Below are 21,335 nucleotides of genomic sequence, written 5' to 3' on the forward strand. Positions count from 1 at the left end.
CCCATTCTGTTTTCACATCTTTATGAAACTGCTGGGCGAGGTGATCAGGGGGTTTGGAGGTGGGTACCATCAGTATGCGGACGTTATCATCCAGGTCTTATTTCTCCTTGTCATCAGTCAGATGGGGCTATGCTGGCGCTGGACTGATGTCTGGATGAGGGCCAATAAATTGATGCAGAATATTGACAAGATGGAGGCTCTGTGGGTTGCTCCGGGAATTGGGTAAGGAGCAGGCACATCGCTTAGAAGTATTCCTGGATTTACCTTTGTCACTGGAGGCTCAGGTGACGTCGGAGTGCTTTTTGTCTGGCTTCGGTTGGCCCACCAATGATGACCGTTCTTGGCCAGGGATAACGTAGCTACAGTAGTTCATGCACAGGGAACTTCCTGTTTAGTTTACTGCAATGCACCCTACGTGGGGCTGCCCTTGAAGATGGAAGAGAAGCGACAGCTAGTGCAGCCAGTAGTGGCTAAATTGCTGTCAGGAAGAAATGACAGAAATCATATCACTCTGGTTTTAAAGGAACAGCACTGGTGGCCAGTATGCTTCCAGCCTGAGTTCAAGGTGTCGGTAATACCGTGGCCCCGTGGCCGCTCACTTGTGGGGTGCCACGGGGTTCCATCCTCTCCCCGATGCTATTTAACATCTATGTGAAGCCGCTGAGGGCTATCATCAGGAGGTTTGGGGTGCGGTGTCATCAATATGTGGATGACATGCAGCTCTGCCTCTCATTCAAATCTTCACCAAGGTTGGCCGTAGAAACCCTGTCCAAATGTCTGAGACAGTGAGTGGCTGGATGGGGAGGAATAAGCTGAAGCTGAACACTGACAACACCAACGTACTTTTGGTGGGAGACAAGAGGAGGCTGGGGGATGATGACCTGGTGTTGAATGGGGTACGGCTACCCTTGAAAGACCAGGTCCGCAGCCTGGGTGTCATTTTGGACTCCCAGCTGTCCATGGAGGCTCAGGTGTCAGCTGTGAGCCGGACAGCACTGTATCAACTCCATCTGATACGGTGGCTGCGCCCCTTCCTTCCCGACCATCTGCTCCCATCGGTAGTACATGCCCTGGTCTCCTCTCATTTAGACTACTGTAATCCCTGTAAGGGGTTACCCTTGAAGACGGTTCGGAAGCTGCAGCTGGTACAGAACGTGGCGGCTCGCCTGATTAAAGGCAGCCGCCGGCGAGATCACATCACTCCAATGCTGAAGGAGCACTGGTTACCAGTTGTTTTCTGGGCCAAATTCAAGGTGTTGGTTTTGACCTTTAAAACCCTATATGCTTCCGGCCCAGCCTGTCTTAAGGAGCAGCTCCAGCAACACCAGACAGGCCACTCAACAAGATCAGCCTCGGATGGCCTTCTCTCTGTCCCATCAGCCAGGACAGCTAGACTGGTGGGGATGAGGGAGAGGGCCTTTTCTGTGGTGGCCCCCACTCTGTGGAACTCCCTCCCTAGGGAACTCCGCCATGCCCCCTCTTTAATGAGCTTCCGCCGTGCATTAAAAACATGGTTGTTCAGGCAGGCATTTGGGGTGGGTTAGGGTATTTTAGAAAACGTTTTTATTGTAGAATGTTATTGTTTTAAACTGTTTTATTATATGCTGTACATCGCCCAGAGTGGCTGGGTGACCAGCCAGATGGGCGATTAATAAATTTAATAAATAAATAAATGATGTTAAAAGCTTACATGACTTGGGACATCAATACAGCGTGTTTCAAAAAGATGAACCTGGTTTGAAATGGCTATATCTCTGCAACCACGAACCGCCCATGAATGAAACTCTCGCCACTTGAAAGGGTGGGGCATGCCTCAGCGCACAAACGGCCCCTCGCCTCAGTCATTCGCAAGATGGCGACCCCGCAACACAAGGCGTTTTGCGTTCTGCAGTTCAGCAAGACTGAATCCGCAATTGCGGTGCAGCGTGCATTTCAACGGTGTTTTGGCATTGATCTGCCAATGCCAAAGAGCATTCGTCGTTGGTACCGACAATTTGAGGAAACAGGCTGTTTATGTAAGGCAAAGAGCACAGGGCGACCACGCACTTCAGAGGAAAACATGAGAATTCAAGAGAGTTTTCAGCGTAGCCCGCATAAGTCCACTTAGTCGTGCCAGCCGAGAACTTGCGATCTCTCATACGACTGCCTGGCGTGTGTTAAGGTGCCATTTAATCATGAGGCTTGATAACTTGATAAACTTGATAACTCACTACAACGTTTGTAACTTTTGGTGTAATTGTAACATGTTGCCATCGAGAAATATACTGCTTTGAAATTGGGTCCATCATTTTGAAACACCCTGTATTTGAGGGATCACCTCTTCCTGTATACACCTGCCGAGTATTAAAATCTGCTCTCCTCTGTGCCCCACCACTGGGAGCTGTACATTATGTGGAGATGCGAGGGAGGGCCTTCTCAGTACTGGCACCCCAGTTATGGAATACCCTCCCCTCAGAGGCCCAGCTGGCACTGATGCTGGCTTCATTTCAGCACCAAATTAAAACCTGGCTGTATTTACCCAAGCCTTTGGGCCTTATTGACTGTAGCTTGGTTTAGATTTGGTTGCTTGGGTTATTATGCTGATTTTATATTGTTGTCTTGTTGGTATATTGCTGAATTGTTTTATTATTGTACTCTGCATTGAGATCCATTGATACTGTGAAGGTTAGAAATATTTTAATAAATCTAAATTAAAGTCATTATTCAGATGCAAGTTGGTGGGGGTGTCAAGGAGAAGGCCTCATAGGGCCGAAGATATGGTAGGAAAGGGTTAACTGTGCTTCGTATGATTTTAGGTTGTGCTTTTAGTGTTTTATGGAAGGAGGGAGTTGGATCCTGCAGGAAGATTTCCATTCCAGCCACCTGGAGGGAGGCGATGTGGGCCATGCCAGGACTGAAGGTGCCAGGCTGGAGGCTTTAACTCAAGGCCATAAACCAGCTTGGCCTGCCAAAGGGCCTGCACCGCTGGAGAGGTGTGAAAAACCCAGCTCATCCTCCTTGATGATGATGGCTCCTTCTAGTTCTAGTAAGAACTAGAAGCTGGACAGGGAATTAGAGAAAGGAGACAAGCAGCCACCCTTCTTTGTGCTTTGGTTTCATTCGGTCCGGGTGGAGCTGGTATTAGCAAAGGACCCTACCGCAAGGTATGAGTAGACTAGGCCAGGGAGTCTTTTATTGTTTTATTCTATGTTGGGTTTCCAAACAGGGAATTGGTAATGGGGGTAATAAATACCTACCTCAAGCTATCGCTGCTATTTCTCTCCTGGGTCAATGCTATATTCAGTGGCTACTGTCTTCTTCACCAGATAGGGAGGAGGTTGGGGATTCCTCTTGGGTCTGGCAGAGCCAGCTCGGAGAGGTGGTGGCAGCGGATCAAAGGGGCTAATAGAGCCCAGGGGTCCTGCTTTCCTTTAGAGGGGGGACGAGCAATCTTCATTATAGCAAGCGTCAACCTTTGAGCCCTGGATCTGGGACTCTCCCTCAGTGTAATTGTAAGGTTCTTCAAATCACCACCTGATCAGCTGTCAGTAAAGGCAATGCTTACTTAGTTAAAATGTGTTTAATGTGCATTACTTGTGACGCTCTTTCAGTAACATCCCTGAACTTTATAACAGCGTTTATTCACCCTCTGGTAGCTGCAAAGATGGGCTTCTCTACACAGAGGCTTTTTATCCCACAACTTTACTGGGGCTTCTGTTTCCGTATTCTTTCTGGGATTAAGATTGCCCCTTTTCATACACTTCCAATTTTTATCCCCCCAAAGGATTTCTATTATCTGCAAGTTCTATAGGTTTCATTATACAGCCACTAGATGGTGCTGTGTTATAGCACCACTTCCTCTTTTCACAGAGAAATTCAACTCGGGTTATTTAAAAAGCTCATTATCCAGAAATAATGGGATAAAGGTCAGAAAGCACTGGAGAGGCATTGGAGCTTGATGCCATGTAAAGAACCCCCAAACTTCTGTGAGTAACCAATCTCAGTTGCAGGATAAAAGCCCCGTGTGGAGATGATTCACTGTTCCCAGTCCCCAGCCAGAACACAAGACCTAAACCTTGCATGGACACACAGAGAACATAATGCTTGTCCCCACAACAAAGGTCTTCAAATAACCAACATAAAGTATTGTTAGGTCACAGTATGGAGCCTCATTGGCTTTCAAGAGGCCATGGGAAAAAGAAGAGCAAGAGATGGTCCAACCTCTCTACTATATAATAAAGAAAATATTATTTGACAAGCCTTTTCTCATTTTATTTGCAATGTACATTTCAGTGGAACAATGGAGAACTAGCAGGAGCTTTTCAAATATGTGTATTTTATGTCTAGGAAGTGGTTGTGAGTTCTTTTTTTAAAAAAAAAAATCCGTTCTGAATGCCAAGCATTCATGATGCAAAAATTATTTATGCAGTTTCTTCCCTACATGGATTCTATGATGTGAAGTAAGTCATGTGCTTTGTCAAAAGCTCTTTCCACACTGAGCTTTTATATGGTTTCTCCTGTGTGGATTTTTTGATGGGAAATAAGAGAGTCACCCCGAGAGAAGCATCTGCCGCACACTGAGCATTTATATGGCTTCTCCCCTGTGTGTATTCTTTGATGGGAAGTGAGGTTACTGCTCTGACTAAAGCTCTTTCCACACTCCAAGCAGTTATATGGTTTCTCCCCTGTGTGGGTTCTTTGATGTAAAGTGAGGTGTGCACTCCGACTAAAACTCTTTCCGCACTCCAGGCATTCATATGGCTTCTCTCCTGTATGCATTCTCAGATGCGAAGTGAGGTTTCCACTGAAATTGAAACTCTTCCCACATGCCAGGCATTTATATGGTTTCTCTCCTGTGTGAATTCTTTGATGTGAAATAAGATGTTTGCTACAACTGAAGCTCTTTTCACACTGTAAGCATTTATACAGTATCTTTCCTATGTGAACTCTTTGATGCCTAGTAAGATGCGTGCTCCGATTAAAGCTCTTTCCACACTCGGAACATTTGTACGGTCTCTCACTTGTGTGCTTCATCCTCCTATGTTGCATTAGCTTCGCTTGATCACAGAAGCTCTTGCTGCAGCCTGAACATTTATATAGTTTCTCCGCTATGTGGATCCTTTTATGTGAAATAAGGCGTGTGCTTCGATAGAAGCCCTTTCCACACTCTGAGCATTTATAGGGCTTCTCCCCTCTGTGAAGTCTTTGATGCAAAATAAGGTAATCACCCCGACTAAAGCTCTTTCCACACTCGAAACATCTGAACGGTTTCTCTCCTGTGTGGGTTCTTTGATGTCTGTTAAGATCTGATTTACAGCTGAAGTTTTTCCCACACATGAGGCACTTATTTCCAGCAGTCTCTTCCACATCGGGGTGCTCGACTCCTTCCACAAACATCTTGATCGGTCCCTCCTCATTCTCAGTCTTGCACACATCTCCTTCTGGAATAGAGAGAGAAAGCTTATAAACCTTGGAAGGTGGTGGAGAACCTGATTTCATTAGAGGTTTTCAAGTAGAGGCTGGATCACCACAGACCAGGGTTGCTTTAGCATATTTCCCGCATTGGCAGGTTAGAAAAGATGACCTTGGGGCCCCTTCCAACTAACTCTTATGGTCTAAGAATGCAAGGGAACCTGTCCTGGTTAGCTAGGACAGTGACCCCATCTTTCTCTTTTGAACTCTGGTGGACAGGCTATAAGGTAATTTATCTGCTTAGAAATGAGTCTCAATATTCGGCATATTGGCTGATGGGGGGTATAAGAGTGTGTATTTCTGACTGCTTCATATCTTTACGTATTGAAATATTTGTAGGAATTGATTGATTTAATGTGTATGAAATTTGCATTATTTTTATGAAACGAACTGATACTCACCCCCCTTAGTTACTGAGTTTAAATTTATTGACAGATTATTGTACCATTTTGATCATTAAGATTGTACTTCCGTACGTTTGGCTTGCTTTGATATTAGCGTATTTGTTCTGCACGTTACTGTTTTCCACTTCTTTCTTGTGGAAGGAAAAGAGGGGTGCAAATGCAAATGAAATGAGTCACACCTCGAAAGGGGTATTGTAGAGCTGGAAAAAGTGTGGGAAATGGCAACAAAAATGACCAGGGGCTGCAGTAGCTCCCCTACAAGGTTTCGAGCTTCTTGGCAAGTAAGTGGGGATATGACAGGTATATATAATCATGTACAGCGGGGGATACTTGGCTCAACAACACTACAAGCGAGAAGGACCTTGGAATTGCTGTATATCACAAGCGGAATATGAGCCAACAATGTGATGTAGCTGTAAAAAAGGCAAATGCTATTTTGGGCTGCATTAATAGAAGCATAGCTTCCAAATCCCGGGAAGTACTAGTTCCCCTCTACTCAGCACTGGTTAGGCCTCATCTGAAGTACTGTGTCCAGTTCTGGGCGCCACACTTTAAGAAGGATGCAGACAGGCTGGAGGGCAACAAAGATGATCAGGGGACTGGAAACAAAGCCCTATGAGGGGAGACTGAAGGAACTGGGCATGTTTAGGCTTGAGAAGAGAAGACTGAGGGGAGATATGATAGCGCTCTTCAAGTACTTGAAAGGTTGTCACAGAGAGGAAGGCCAGGATCTCTTCTCGATCATCCCAGAGTGCAGGACACAGAATAGTGGGCTCAAGTGACAAGAAGGCAGATTCTGGCTGAACATCAGGAAAAACTTCCTGACTGTTAGAGCAACACGACAATGGAGCCAATGACCTAGGGAGGTGGTGGGCTCTCCCACACTGGAGGCATTCAAGACGAGGCTGGTCAGCCATCTGTCAGGGATGCGTTGACTTAGATTCCTGCATTGAGCAGGGGGGTTGGACTCGATGGTCTTATAGGCCTCTTCCAACCTTACTATTCTATGGTTCTATGAAAATGGATATAGAGACATTTTTCTCCCTTTCTCATAATATTAGAATCCAACAGGGGTCATCCCGTGAAGGTGATTAGGGGGAAATTCAGGAAAAGAACTTTTTCACACTGCACATTGTTAAACCATGAAACTCACTATCATAAGATGTGATGATAGCTACCAACTAGGGATGTCATAGAAATCCACAACAGATTCAACTAAGTTCAGATTTCTATGAATCTGACCTGATTACACAGCAGACCGTTTTTTCACTTGGGGTGTGCATGTGTGATTTGCGTTAATTCGCATTAGCACTGATTCATATTCAAAATGTGCCTTAGTGCATTTGCACAAATGTGTATTAGTGCTAACGTGAATTGGCGCAAGTAGAACAAAATTCTGCTTTAAAAAATCCGAATCCATCAATGAGAGGACGAATGGAACAAAAGACCTGACAATCCGCGAAACACAGATGGAATGGATTTAAGAAAATCTGTACATCTCTGCTACAAACTAAGATGGCCTTACGAAGGGATTAGACAAATTAATGGAGGGACAAGGCTATCAATGGCCACTAGTCCTCTTGGCTATATGCTACTACCAGTATCAGAAGAAGGATGCCTCAGAATACCAGTGACTTGGGAACAACAAAGAGAGCCAGTGTAGTGTAGTGGTGAGAGTGACGGACTGGGAGCCGGGAGATCCGGGTTCTAGTCCCCACTTGGCCATGGAAGCTCACTGGGTGACTTTGGGCCAGTCACAGACTCTCAGCCCAACCTACCTCACAGGGTTGTTGTTGTGAGGATACAACGGTGAGGAGGAGGATAATGTAAGCCGCCTTGAGTTCCTTGCGAGAGGGAGAAAGGCGGGGTATAAATGTAATAAATAAATAAATAAACAAACAAACAAACAAACAAACAACAAGGAGAGGGTGGAATATTGAGTTCATGTCCTGCTTGTGGGCTTTGTGGAGGAATGCAGTTGGCCGCTGTGGAAAACAGGATGTTGGCTCAATACGCCCTTGGTCTGTTCCAGCAGGGCTCTTCTATTCTTAAAATGAAATTAGCAAATGGTTCTTTCTCTAACTAAGAAAAAAAAACGCTCTGCACTCCATAGTGGCGAGACAGCATGTTCTAGATGAGGAGAGGGAGGGACAGAACAGTGGTGTGGGAGGGCAGCACTTTGCTTTGAAGCATGCCAGCCTCCCAGTTAAGAAAATTAATGTTTAACATTTTAAATCAGGCAGGCCAGGGAGCCTGGCAGACACCAAGGAAGGCGTCTGCAGGCACATTGGTGCCCACACTGGAGACTGCTTTTCTAAGACAAAAGATGGAAGGAAACACGGGAGGGTTACGAGAGGAAGACGTCACCATCTGTGAAGGTGCCGTAAAAGCCTTGTCTAGAAGCACCCCAACTCTACGGACATGGAACGGAAACAACCACATATTCCTTCCCTGCCAGCACTTTCCTTCCCGTCCTCTGCTCTTTTCCCTCCGTCAAATTTTAAATTGTAACCTGCTTGGAGTAGGACCTGTTCACTCTGTTAAAAGCCATGTACGTGTGTACACACACACACACAAGCACGCACGCACATATATATATATAAGTAAAATAAATAATGACTGTCAGCCAGCTCAAATCGGAAGGACATATCCTCTTGAGATCCTCCTGGCAAACTTGTCAGCCCATCTTCCGACGCGAGGCCTTCCTGCAGAAAACTCTCTGCCATGGTTTCTCTCGCCGTCCAGTCCTCTTTGGAAGAGAGAAACCAACTGATTTTAAACATTCAAAGCTAACAACAATAACATTGCAACAATTATAATGTAACAGTAAAAAAACACTTAAACCCCCCGAAGCAAACCACAGTTCATAAGCTAACAACAACTCAGGTTTAAAGCTGGCTTACAATCCTGGTTTATTTTGGACACAATAAACCATAATGCCAAGTTGGGATGTCAAGCCTGGTTTTTAACCTCCTCACGCCAGCGGGACAGAATGGACTGTGCTTGTTCAGAGTATGGTTCAATAAATCAGGATTTGTGGCTTACCGTTATGAGGAAACATGGCCAATTTGTAAATGAGCTTAAAAACACTCATGACCCAAAAGCCTTCCTACAAAGGAAGGTTTTAACAGCATGGCAGAAGGTTAGGACAATGCATTCCTCCTTCTGGAGAGAGTATTGGAGCCTAGGCCCTCTCACTGGCCCCATCTAGATACAGTTCTGAAGACATCGGGACACATAACAGCATGAGTCTGCACGCCCATTTGGAAGTTTGAGAGTGTCATGGTGCTCTCACAAAATGGCTGCCATGTGAGGGGCGCGGCCATTCATAAAATGGCTGCTATGGTGTCTGGCCGGTCACAAAACACCCATTCTCCAGAAGGCAAGGTAGTGAGACTATAGGAAAAGTAATGGGCCCAAGAACCTAAGTACAAGGCAGAGGTGGGCTCTGAGCTCCAAAAACACAAACCCACTCTAATGATCCCAAATAAAGATGGTGCGGGAGAGGCAGCCCCGCACTTCGCAGCATGACGCCTTTTTAAAAAAAAATTGTGAAAGATCTTAAGAAATAAGATAAAAAGCAGGAGGGTCAAGGAACCTCGTGACTGCCAAGAGAGGGGTTCATGGGCATGTTGGGGCCTGAGGGTCGCACACTGGCGACCCCAGCACAAGGAGATCTCTGTTGAAGATCTTGGTAGGCAGGCAGGCTCAGGCAGAAGGAGGCGGACGCTCAGGCATCCTGATCCCGAACTGTGGTGGGCTTTAAAGGTTATCAGCAGCACTTTGAATCGGGGCCAGGAATGAACTGTAAGCCGGCACCATTGTTTCAGTGAGGGAGACGTAGCCTGGCCGCAGCGTTCTGAACCAGAAGTCATTGCAGACGCTTGTAGAACCCCCCGCAGATCACACTGTCGCCACTGAGACGTCTTCACAGAGCGCATGGTGACACCACGGAATTTGCTACAATGGGATGTAATGGGTTCTCTTTTGTCCTCTTTTATGATGATACATTTCTTCTTGGCGGGAGATGCGTAAGTGCGGCCACGGTAGCCACAGATTCATGTGATGTAGTGATGGCCACCTATCTGGATGGCTTTAAAAGGGAACTGGGCAAATTCATGGAGGAGAGGGCTATCAATGGCTACTAGTCCTGATGGCTGTGTGCTACTTCCAGTTTCAGAGGCAGTATGCTTATGTACACCAGTTACTGGGGAACATGGGTGGGAGAGTGCTATTGCACTCCTGCCTTGCTTGTGGGTTTCCCACTGGGACATCTCTTTAGCTACTGTGCGAACAGAATGCTGGACTAGATGGACCCTTGGGCAGGCCTTTTCTTATGTTCTTGTCTGTGTCCATGTGGCCAGAGCTGCAGTCTCCTGGAATGGGCATAGCTGATGCACCAGGCTAAGCTGAGCAAAGGGGCACCTGGCCACGGCTGACCTCTGAAAATCCAGGGTCAAACCCAGGTCCAGGAGAACCCCCAAGCTATGAACGTATGAATGCTATCCCACTCAACACAGAAAAGGAGAAAGCAAGTGGGAGGAAATCCAGGAAGAGGAGAAAAGACTTATTGGGCAGCTAATTTGGGGATTCACAAGAGCGGAGGACATGAAGTCGGGACACAAAGCAACCTGGAAAACTCATAACCTGACAGATCCATCTGGGTGAAAGTAAACAGAACCCCAATGATGAGCGTAAAGTTTAAGCATTAAGGCTTAAAATGTGTGAAGGCAGGAGGCAGAAGTGACAAAAGATGGCCTGGAAAAAGTTTCCTATAGCGTGCTTGGTATTTCTCTCCCTGCTCCACCCCCTGCACTCCTTTCTTCACATTTCCTTCTTTATGTGCGGAACTGATTGGATTTTAGATTTTAATTCTTTCATTTCTGAAGACTATAGTGAACCTTTGATGTGGTGCAAAGCTACACATTCTCTTATTCTGTCTTGTACCTGCAAGTCGGTCCTAGATATTGGCTGAGCTACTGAGATGACACAGAATGTTCATGAACATTCCAACTTCTAAGGAGCCCCCTGCATGTGGAATGCTGTCAAGATAGAAAAGAAGCCCCTGGGAAACAGATGCTAGGATCATCTGCAGAGTATTCGCAGCATTCTGAATTTATCCAGACAGGAGGTTCTGAGGACAGAGCAGCCACTGAGCCCCCCAAATGGTGTACAGCACCCACAGCTGACTCCAGCCCAGAAAGGAGCTTCAAGGCATCCAAGAACTTCTTACCAAACTGGCTGGCCTCTCCATCGTCCTCTTCCTGCTTGATTACTACACGCAGCAAACCCTGTTCGGAGTCGAATGGAGCTTGGCTTGCATCTGAGCAAATCGCATGGGGCTCCTCCAATGCCACCTACAACCGCAGAGAGGAACCCTTTCAGAGTAAAGCAACAGGGCCGGGAAGGTTGAATGCAAGATTTAAAGGCCTGATCCCATCTCCTATCCTGCACTGAGTAGGCCCATGGCTGTGTGTGTACAGGAAATCTGAAGTGAGTTCCTGCAGAAATCTATATATATATATATATATAAACTCAGGGGTAGGCAACCTGGAGCCCTCCAGATGTTTTGGACTAGAACTTCCATAATCCCCAACTGTTGGCCATGTTGGGTGGGGCTTATGGGAGTTGTAGTCCAAAACATCTGGAGGGCACCAGATTGCCTACTCCTGCTCTCAAGGGCCTTCTTTCTGGGAGAAGATTTGAAAAACCCAAATGAAACAGGAGGAACAGGGAGTTTGGTAGGCCGAACCTAAGATAGTCTTGTAACTCCTATTTTCTGGGACAGAGAAGGTGGGAAGGGGTTTGGGGCACTGCTGACCCCCAGAGCCCAACAGGCATTGCTCTTCATTTTCCTCCTTGCTATTGCTGCTTGCTTGCTTGCTTGCTTGCTTGCTTGCTTTTCTTTCTTTCTTTCTTTCAAATATTTCTATCCAACAAGGCTCCTGAAGTCGCTTGTAAGTAATCAGGAAAACAAGATAGTGCCTTACAACCAGGCAGGCTTACAATCTAAAAAGTCACGACACACGAGGAAAAAGGGAGGAGGAGGGAAGAGGAAAAAATTAAGTAGTCTTTCAGCAGGGCTAGCAGAATAGCCCCACGTCCACTCTCGTCTCCCTTTGTACAGCCTGCTGGAATCTTTATGTGTTTCTTTCTCTTTTTAAACACACATTTCAAAACAGGTTTTCCTCTGGCATTCTCATGTATATACAAATTTTGGTTGTCATTTTTTTTCTTGGCATACCTCATAAATTGGTCTCTAACATATGAAAGATTATGCCACAAACATTTGTCTTTTAAGGAGCTACACAACTCTGTCAGGAGGGAAGGAGAGATATGGAGGAAGGGGAAGAAGGTGCTGCCACGGCTGAAGCGAGTCAAGTGGCAGCAGGGCCTTCTTGGTCGTTGCATCTTGCCTCTAGCCTCTCCCTATCTGTCTGCCAGGCTCCCTCTCTGTTGATCTTCAGAAAATAACTGAAGATGAAGCTTTTTTCCCCACCCCACCCCTTTTTAATATGGTCTGCTGCTGATGCTCTTTTGGATTTGTAACTTCTTGACAGTTATAGTCACTGAAATTTTTGTGGGTTTTTGTGGCATTTTACACGTTTACATAATCTCAGTTACCTAAGTGCCAGTCCTTATTTAGACAAAACAGCATCATCCACGCACAAGATGGAAGTATCAGCTGGCTTGGGAGAAACTCAAGGTTTGAAGACGTACAAAAAACCTTTAGGGGGGAAAAACTGGGGGGGGGGGCCCCAAAACAGCCCAATTAGAAGTAAGGTTGTTCAGTGGGCAAAGAATGCTGAATGAATGTTGAGCGATAGGCAGAATGGAGTCTGCTGGAAGAGGGTATGACTGAACAGGGTTTGACTTCCCCCTGATGACGGTGTAACACAAACTCTAAGGTGTGTGTGTGGGAATCCTAAAACAGCCCCATGAAGTGGGGGGCGGAACGCTAACTGCTGGGGGCGGGGCAACTCTTTTCCCAGGTCCCACTTGTACTTTCATATTTGTTAGCCACCTTAGGAGTCTCTGAAGTTAAGAAGTAGAACATAGAAATTTTCAGTAATAACACAAATAAGGGCACATCAGATCCCAAAATTGGGCAGAGTGGTGTCATGGAATGTCAGCATGGTGTAGTTCTTTTAGACTCTAGAGTACCTAAAGTTTAGGGTGCAGTCCTGTGCATGTTTAGACAGAAAAAGTCCTACAACTCCCAGCATTCCCCAGCCAGCCATGCTGGCTGGGGAATGCTGGGAGCTGTAGGACTTTTTTCTGTCTAAACATGCAAAGGATGGCACCTTCAGATTATTTAAGCCATTTTAATAATATTTTTAGCCCACAAGAACATTGCTTTAATTCAAGTTACTGGAGCATTTGCCCCACCTAAACAGAATCACCATTTCTTCCATTTATCTCTCAATATCCCTACTTAAAAAAAAAAGAAAAGAAAAATTGCACTGATCCTATGAAGAACAATGGGGGTTTGTTTATAACAGATCCCTTAATATTGCAGGCTTTTCCTCCTCCCCACTCCACCCCATTTAGCTGCAATGTGGTCTAAAAATGTTATTAAATTAGCTTAAATAAACTTACAGCACCATCTTATGCATGTTTAGGCCTAAACCAAATCCTAAGAGCCCCAGTATTCCGCAGCCAGCATGGCTGGCTGGGGAATGCTGGGAGTTGTAGGACTTTTTTCTATCTAAACATGGATAGGATTCTGCCTTTAGAGAGCAATCCTACGGCCCCTAGACAGTGTTTGGGGGGCCATAAGATAGTTCGGACTCCTGGATCCGAGGCTGGAGACGGTGCTCCCACCTCAGACCCAGGAGTCCGAGCTCCTTGCCCCTCTCCCTTGAGGCCGATGCGAAGAGAACTCCTCTGGCTACCTCTCTAAGGTGGCAAAAACAACCTCGTAGGGAACGTAATGTAGCCGTTCCTATAGGCGGCGAGGGGAGGGGACAGGACTTGGGAGGCTGTCTTACGAGGAATCCTCCAGCCTCCTTCCCTCCCCCTCACCATCACCTCATCTAGACAAACGAAAAAGCCCGTCTAGCTGAAGCCCGTCTAGCTGAAGCTCGTCTAGCTGAAATGCAGAGCGGGAGGAGCACAGAGGTGAAGATCACCTCCGCCGTGCCTCCCGCTCAGCGTTGGATACTTGTAAGCCTCCACGTTCGGAGGCTTACGGCCATCCCCATAGGACTGCACCCTCAGAGTGTTAAACTAGAACTGGGGACAGCCAGGTTCAAGCCCCCACTCAGCTATCACTTTTCACTGAGTGTTGATCTTGGGCCACCCGCCACCTCACAGGTTGTTGTGAGGATAAAATGGATTGGCAGAAGGAAGAACCATGTAGGATATACCATGAAGCGTAGAATATAAATATAGAATTCATATTTTATATTTATCTATTTTATATTATAGTTTACATTGATATAAATGTAAAAAATAAATGCCGATTTAGCAGCTAAACAAGGCACCCTGGAGGGAAGTGGCTTGTTTCCGAGTGGAATCACGCTTCCGGGAGACTCGTTGACCAGTCTTGTTTACCTGGTATGAGGTATCCTGCTGCCGTGGCAAATTTGGCAACGGGGTGGGGTGGGACGCTGGGGGCAGCAAGAAGGCCGGAGATGGGGTGTCGCATGTCGCCCATGGGCCACAGATTACCAATGAGCTGTGTGTCACTCACCCCTTGTCAGTTCGACCTCAGTTAACAGACAAGGAGAAGGGGAGAAAAGGCACAGCTTGTCTCAGCCTGGAGCTCCACTTCTGGGACCTGACGTCTCAGCCACGAGCCCTGCCACACACATTCATAATCCCGTGAAACAGTCTCACCTGTTTTCCCTCTCTCTCAGCCTCTCCTTGCCTTAGCAGGAATTCCTCAGCCACTGCCACTGCCTGGGAGCAGGTCTCAGGGCCAACCGCCCTCACCCAGCTCTGCATCTCCGGTGGCAGGATGGCCAGAAACTGCTCCAGGATCAACAGATCCAGAATCTGCTCCTTGGAGTGTCTCTTGACCTTCAGCCACTGGTGGCAAAGTTTCTGGAGTCTACGGTAAGCCCCTCTCGGCCCCTCGGCCTCCTGGTAGCAGAAATGCCTGAAGTGTTGGCGGTTCTTCTCCCTGATGATGGAGTCCCTTCGCAAAATGGCCGCCATCACCTTCCCATAATCCTGACTGCCTCTGCCCTCCAGGCCTCTGAAGGCCCACTTGACTTCTCCACTGAGAGCTTTCAGCAGCTGAGTTGTCCGTTCTTCCTTGGGCCATCGGCAGGCCTCAGCCACTTGCTCGAAGGAGGCCAAGAAGGCCTTAGTGTCGTCCCACGGCGTGGGCTCCTCCAGCAACTGTGGCACTCCCCAGCCTGAGTGAGAGGGCTCCACCGTCTTGAGGAACTCCTGCCATTTAAAGCAGATGTTTTAATCCCAGGGTTTGATATCAATGACAGAGAACGGGCAAAGAATGCAACTTAAGAGGCAAAATAATGAACAATACCCTAAGCCATATAGAAGAAGAGTTACTGGGCCACTCAGAAACATCATAATCAATTGGTCTCACCTGTTTTTCCTGCCTCTCAGCTTCTTGCGGCCTAAGCAGGAAATCCTCAGCCAGGACTACGGCCTGGGTGCAGGTCTCAGGGCCACGTTCCCTCACCCAGCTCTGAATCTCCGGGGGGAGGATAGCCAAGAACTGCTCCAAGATGAGCAGCTCCAGGACCTGCTCCTTGGAGTGTCTCTCAGCCTTCAGCCACCCCTGGCAAAGCTCCCGGAGCTGGTTGTAAGCCCCTCTTGGCCCCTCAGCCTCCTGATAACAGAAATGCCTGAACTGCTGGCGATTCTTCTCCCTGCAGACAGCGTCCCCTCGCAAGATGGCCACCTTCACCTTCCCATAATCCTCTCTGTCTCTGGCCTCCAGACCTCTAAAGGCCTGCTTGGCTTCTCCACTCAGCGCAGGCAAGAGTCGGGTCGCCCACTCTTCCTTGGGCCAGCGGCAGGCCTCAGCCACTTGCTCGAAGGAGGCCAGGAAGGCCTTAGCATCGTCCCATGGGGTGGGCTCCCCTGGCAACTGGGGAGTCCTCCAGTCATAATGAGGAGACTCCATCTTCTTCTGGAAGTCCTGCCATTGGGCTTCCCGGGGCTGAAGTGGCCACTCACCTGGTTCCTGTTTAACTTGTCCTCCTGGGATCCTTTGCAGGAATTCCCTGGTACCCCCAGCCTGATGGACATCAGGGGCTTTTCCTGTTTCCGCCAATGTCTCCTGTAAGGTGAGGCCCGTGGGATCTTCATTCCCCATTTTCATCTTTGGGTAACTTTATGAAGGTAATGTTGCATTCGCATTACAAACAATTCTAGAATAAATCTAAATCAGTGATCTAAATAGGCATCCTGAGCTTCTATCTGAGGGTGGAAAAGTGTAAAAACATTTAAAAAAACAGAGTGATTACAAGTAAACAGTCAATCTCAAATATAGCCACCACCATTTATTTTTAGAAATACTGGCCATTTCAAAACTGTATGCAAATTATATGGAAAAAACTTTTTTCTGCCCATTGTCCTTTTTTGTAAATGAATAATTTCACATTTTGATAAAAAGCCTTTGATCCCCCCTATGATTTATATGAATCTGTTCTTTAATCAAAATACTTAGAATATTTATTTTAATAATCATGTATAGGAATCTGATCTTTATCACTGTGTATATATACACAAGATGATTCATAACAGCATTAGTGCAATCCTATACATACTTAGTCCCATTAAACTCAGTGGGGCTTACTTGTGAGTAGACATACTTACTCCCATGCAAGCGACTACAGGATCACAGCCTAAAACCTGGTTCACATGAACACTGCAGCCCACCATGGCTTATTTAAGCCATGGTGGGTTGCAGTGCATGCTGGGCAGAATATTTGAATATTTGAATATTCAATCTGCCACTGCAGCCTGTTGTGTCATCCAAACCTGGAGATGCTAGTTTCTGAGAGGGTTAAACAACCCTCACATAACCCTAAAACAGGCCATGGGTTATGCGAGGGTTGTTTAACCCTCGCACAACCCACCTCTGCCTGGTTCAGACAACACAACAAGCCACGGTTGCAGCTTTGAATATTCAAAATGGCCACCCAGACACGCTTAGGCAATGGTGGGCTGTTTGATCTTGCGAATCGGCCCTAAATGATGGGTTGGTAAATTGTTTTTTTTAGCTTAATGTCTAGAATAACAGTGATCCTCAAATTACAAATATGTGAAATGAACGCTCTGATATTTTTAAAAGCACATTGTTGGAGGAGAAAATTGTCAGGCACTGTGCTCATTGGAAAATGTCCAGATGAAAATTTTAGCTTCATTATACTTCTGTAGGTGTTTAGTTTCATATTTATATTTGGATGAATATGTTAGGATTTTTATACGTGTTTTTTCCTATAGCATTTGGGTTTCTTTAAACAGAAATTTTATGGGTCGGATCCAGATTATGCCGTATGTAGAGCAGACCTGTTGAAATCAATGGGACTTATGTTAGGCATGACTAATTTAAGTCCCAGAGATTTCAACAGGTCTTCTCTAAGCAGGGCTGGCAGCAGAGTTCAGGAGGCCCTCAGCCCCCCCGCCACCTCCCCCTGCCACCACCTCTTTTTCCTCACTGACAGCCACTTCCACTTCCTCATTCCACCCGCCACTACTGCCACGGCCTGCCATCATCTCACCTGTTGGCCCATCCCCACTGCTGCCACTCCCATCAACACAGCCTTCCTCACCCTCCTGCTGCCTCCTCGTCCTCCGCCACCTGCCCGCCCCCAGCTTCAAAACATTTCGTGGTGGGGCAACGGCAGTTTTGAATGGGGGAGGGAGCTCATGCTTGGCTCCCCTCTGCAGCTGCCACCCACTGTTAAAAATGCTTCCAAATGCAACGCCTGACATTGGTCTTAAGACAGTGGATGGCAGCAACGGCGCCACTCCCATTCAAAAGCGCCACTGCCCCACCAGGAAAACTTTGGGGGAGTGTGGAGGGGGAGGAGGGGGAGGCGGCAGCGGCAGCTTTTTAAAATTATTATTATTATTATTATTATTATTATTATTGCCGCAATGAATCCATATGAAATGCATATATATGCTAAAACAACTTACTAGCCATTACGCATAGGCTTTTACAAAAGCAGACCAGACATCCAAAGCAGTATCCATTTGAAGGTGGCGTCTGTATGCCACTTGTTCAAATATTGGAAGCGTTGTAAGGTCCTCGGTCCATTGCATTATAGAAGGTGAGTGTTTATCCTTCCAATGCTGTAATATCAGTCTTTTGGCTGTCAAGAGGGGGCAGAGAATCCCTTTACATTGACCGTTCATTATTTTCCACGAAGCAGGTAAATAATTTAAAAGTGCATGTATATCAGCGAATATTCAAGACTGTTCCAATACAAAATTTATCGGTATAATAACCTCCTCTCAAAAAGAAGTAACTACTGGACATTGCCAAAATGTATGTTTAAAAGAAGCATTAGCTGGATTGCACTGCCAGCAATCAGCCAAATTAGACAATCCCTTCTTAAAAAGACCTTGCGGTGTCCCATAGACACGAAACAAAAGTTTTGGTGGCAGGGGTGGGGAGGTGGGAGAAACAGTTGAGGACAGGGCAGCGGTGGGTGAATGGATTGTGGAAGAGGAAGCAGGGGGCAAGCATGAAGGGGCTCAGCTCCCATTCAAATGTGCCACTGCTCACCCCACCCAGGAATCTTTTATTGGGGTGAGTGGTTGTTGCACCTGCCATCTTAGGGGTTGGCATGGTCAGGGACAGGGGCTTCTGAGCACGTCGGCCCTCAGCAGCTGCCCCACCAAATGGACCTCTGACACCAGGCCTGCTACTAAGTATAACTAGATCTGGATCCAAGCCAGTAGAGGTGTACAAAAGTATGTGTGGGGTGGAGAATGTGGATAGGGAGACTTTTTTCTCCCTCTCACATAACACTAGAACCCAAAGGGGTCACCCCATGAAGCTGATTGGTGGGAGATTCAGGACAGATCAAAGGAAGCGCAGAGTTCTTCACACAGCGCAGAGTCAAACTATAGAACTCGCTACCAACTTGGATGGCTTTAAAAGGGGGTTAGACAAATTCCTGGAGGGGAAGGCAATCAGTGGCTACTAGTCCTCATGGCCTATGCTACCTCAAGTATCAGAGGCAGCATGCCTATGTACACCAGTTGCTGGGGTACCTGGGCGGAAGGGTTTCCCATGGGCAGCTGGCTGGCCACTTTTGTGAACATAATGCTGGTCTAGATGGACCCTTGGTCTGATCCAGCAGAGCTCTTCTTCTGTTCTAAGGATTTTCTTTGTGCTATTTCCCCCCTCAATCATACAATAAAACAGCCTTCCACAACCTGGTGCTCTCCAGATCTTTTGGACTACAACTCCCAGCATCCCAGACAAATGGCCATGCTGGCTGGGGCTGATGGGAGTTGGAGTCCAAAGCATCTGGAGGTCAGCAGATTGGGGAAGGCTGCAATAAAAAAATAATGAATTCAGAACAGTCAAAATATTCTACAGGTAGGTGAAACAGATACGGTCCCACATATATAAGAAGCTGGCTTGGACTGCCAGACTATTGCTCTATCTAGTGCAGTGGTACCTACCCTGACGGGCAGCAGCAGTCCTGGGTCTGAGGCAGAAAGTAGTCTTTCCCAGATCCTTTTAAACTGGAGATGCCGGGAACCAAATCTGGGACTTTCTGCATGCAAAACATGTCATCTACCACTGAATGATGGTTCCTGCCTGCGTCCGTTGCAACATAAGTCATAGCAGAGGGCAGGAGTGGATAAGATGCCATGTGATGTCAGAACTTCTTCCTTGGATGCCAATCCAGGTCACTCAAGCAAGTGAGCCAATCCACACATCCAGAGGAAAAGTAAGAAAGCCAGTCTGATCAGACAGACACCCAGCCTGAGAGGAGAAGGGAAGAGAACCAAGGCTGGCAGGGAAGATAATGGTTCTACTCACTTAGGGTAAGGTTTCTAGGGAAAGCTCAGAGCAGGCAGTATGCAATACTATGGGATCTGTATAGTTTGTTCTTTGTGGCATAAAGGGTATGGCAAATTTTGAAAAAAAAGAAAGGATATCGAGAGATCAGTAGAAGAAGTGATGGTGATGGTTAGAGAGACGGATCTGCCAAGAACATGAGTTAAAGTAACATTCTGGTGGTCTAAATATGATTAAAAATGGTTTAAATAATCTTAATAACTCTGATTGTTGTCATTGGTGGGAATCTCAGCTAGCTCATTTGGTCATAATGCTTTCTGTTGATTTGCAGTTGCTATAAAGTAAGGGTTGTTTTGCCTGAACTGGAAGGAGGTGAGTGGGAAGGATCCTGCCAGGATCAAAAGAGGGGGGAGAGAAAGGAGTTGGGGGGGTCTCTCTCCTCGACTCCCCCCCCATTTCTTGGCCCCTTTGCTGTGCCCCCCGCTGCTGGAGATCCCCCCCCACCCATCCTTTGCTCACCTCTCCCTAGTCTCGGGGTATTTTCTTCTTCCTCTTTTTCTGCAACTGTAGGGGAAAGGCATTCAAAAGCAACACCCCCCTCCACTAACAGGAAAAGACCCTCCCCCCTTTTTTCCTCTCCATCTCTCTTTCAGCCTCTTCTAGGAAGCAAAGCTCGGTTGCTTTAACCCCTTTTTAAACACCCGGTCGAGCAAACCAAGCCCTAGGGGGAAAGAGCTGGGTGTGTTCAGCCTGGAGAAGAGACGGTGCAGCAGGAAAAAAGGGGGTGGCGGAACCAGGGACAGCCTGTAGTATTATGGGATCTGTTAAAAATCATCCTCGTAGGATCAAGGGTATATCAATTTTTTAAAAAAGTTTTCTTTTAAAGGAAGGTATGGAGAGATAAATGGAAGAAGTGGTGATTCTGTTTAGATGGGGTGTATGCGCCAATAATTTGAATTAAAGCAATGTTCTTGTGGTCTAAAAATGGTATTCAGACGGTTTAAGGGTGCAAATCCTAAGTATGTTTAGACGGGAAAAAAAGTCCTACAACTCCCGGCATCCCTAGCCAACCATGCTAAATAATCTTAGGGCACCATCCTATGCATGTTTAGACAGAAAAAAGTCCTGCAACTCCCACCATGCCCCCTCCCCCAGCCTTCATAGCTGGCTGGGGAATGCTGGAAGGAGTAGGTCTTTTTTCTGTTTTAATATGCGTAGGATGGTGCCCTTAATAGGTTTGACATTTTGTAATTCGTTGGAAACTCTATTTTGTGACGCTTTCGATTGTTGTTTTTATCGTTATGTAGCAAGATGTTTTGTTTTTTTGCAATAAAACACGTTTCGTTTAAAAATAAAAACCCTGAATAAGAGAAGGTTAAATTGGGGGAGACATGATGTTGTTCAGTCGTTAAGTCGTGTCCGACCCTTCGTGACCCCATGGACCACAGCACGCCAGGCCTTCCTGTCCTCCGCCTCTCTCCCGGAGTGTGCTCAGGTTCATATTCATTGCA

General features: G+C 46.7%; 1 protein-coding gene across 4 annotated transcripts; it reads right to left on the reverse strand.

Moving 5' to 3' along the window:
* Positions 1-4,212: 4,212 nt before the first annotated feature.
* LOC146356076 (uncharacterized) lies at positions 4,213-20,484 on the reverse strand. 4 transcript variants are annotated; one of them, XM_084831320.1, is made up of 7 exons: positions 20,344-20,484; positions 17,982-18,157; positions 15,415-16,253; positions 14,697-15,254; positions 11,089-11,212; positions 8,476-8,604; positions 4,213-5,420 (listed from the first exon to the last, which is right to left on the reverse strand). In XM_084831320.1, exons 3-7 carry the CDS (start codon positions 16,153-16,155, stop codon positions 4,483-4,485), a joined length of 2,490 nt encoding a protein of 829 aa, XP_084687446.1. In that variant the 5' UTR covers positions 16,156-16,253; positions 17,982-18,157; positions 20,344-20,484; the 3' UTR covers positions 4,213-4,482. The 4 variants fall into 4 exon arrangements, with proteins under 4 accessions (XP_084687446.1, XP_084687447.1, XP_084687445.1 ...); XM_084831321.1 differs by lacking the exon at positions 17,982-18,157 and adding an exon at positions 19,482-19,788 and having other exon boundaries at positions 20,344-20,479; XM_084831319.1 differs by having other exon boundaries at positions 15,415-16,165; positions 20,344-20,441.
* Positions 20,485-21,335: the final 851 nt, after the last annotated feature.

Source organism: Heloderma suspectum, chromosome 2 (genome assembly GCF_057233095.1).
Source record: "Heloderma suspectum isolate Gila_16-S chromosome 2, 16-S_ref, whole genome shotgun sequence".
In the NCBI taxonomy this organism is placed as follows: Eukaryota; Metazoa; Chordata; class Lepidosauria; order Squamata; family Helodermatidae; genus Heloderma; species Heloderma suspectum.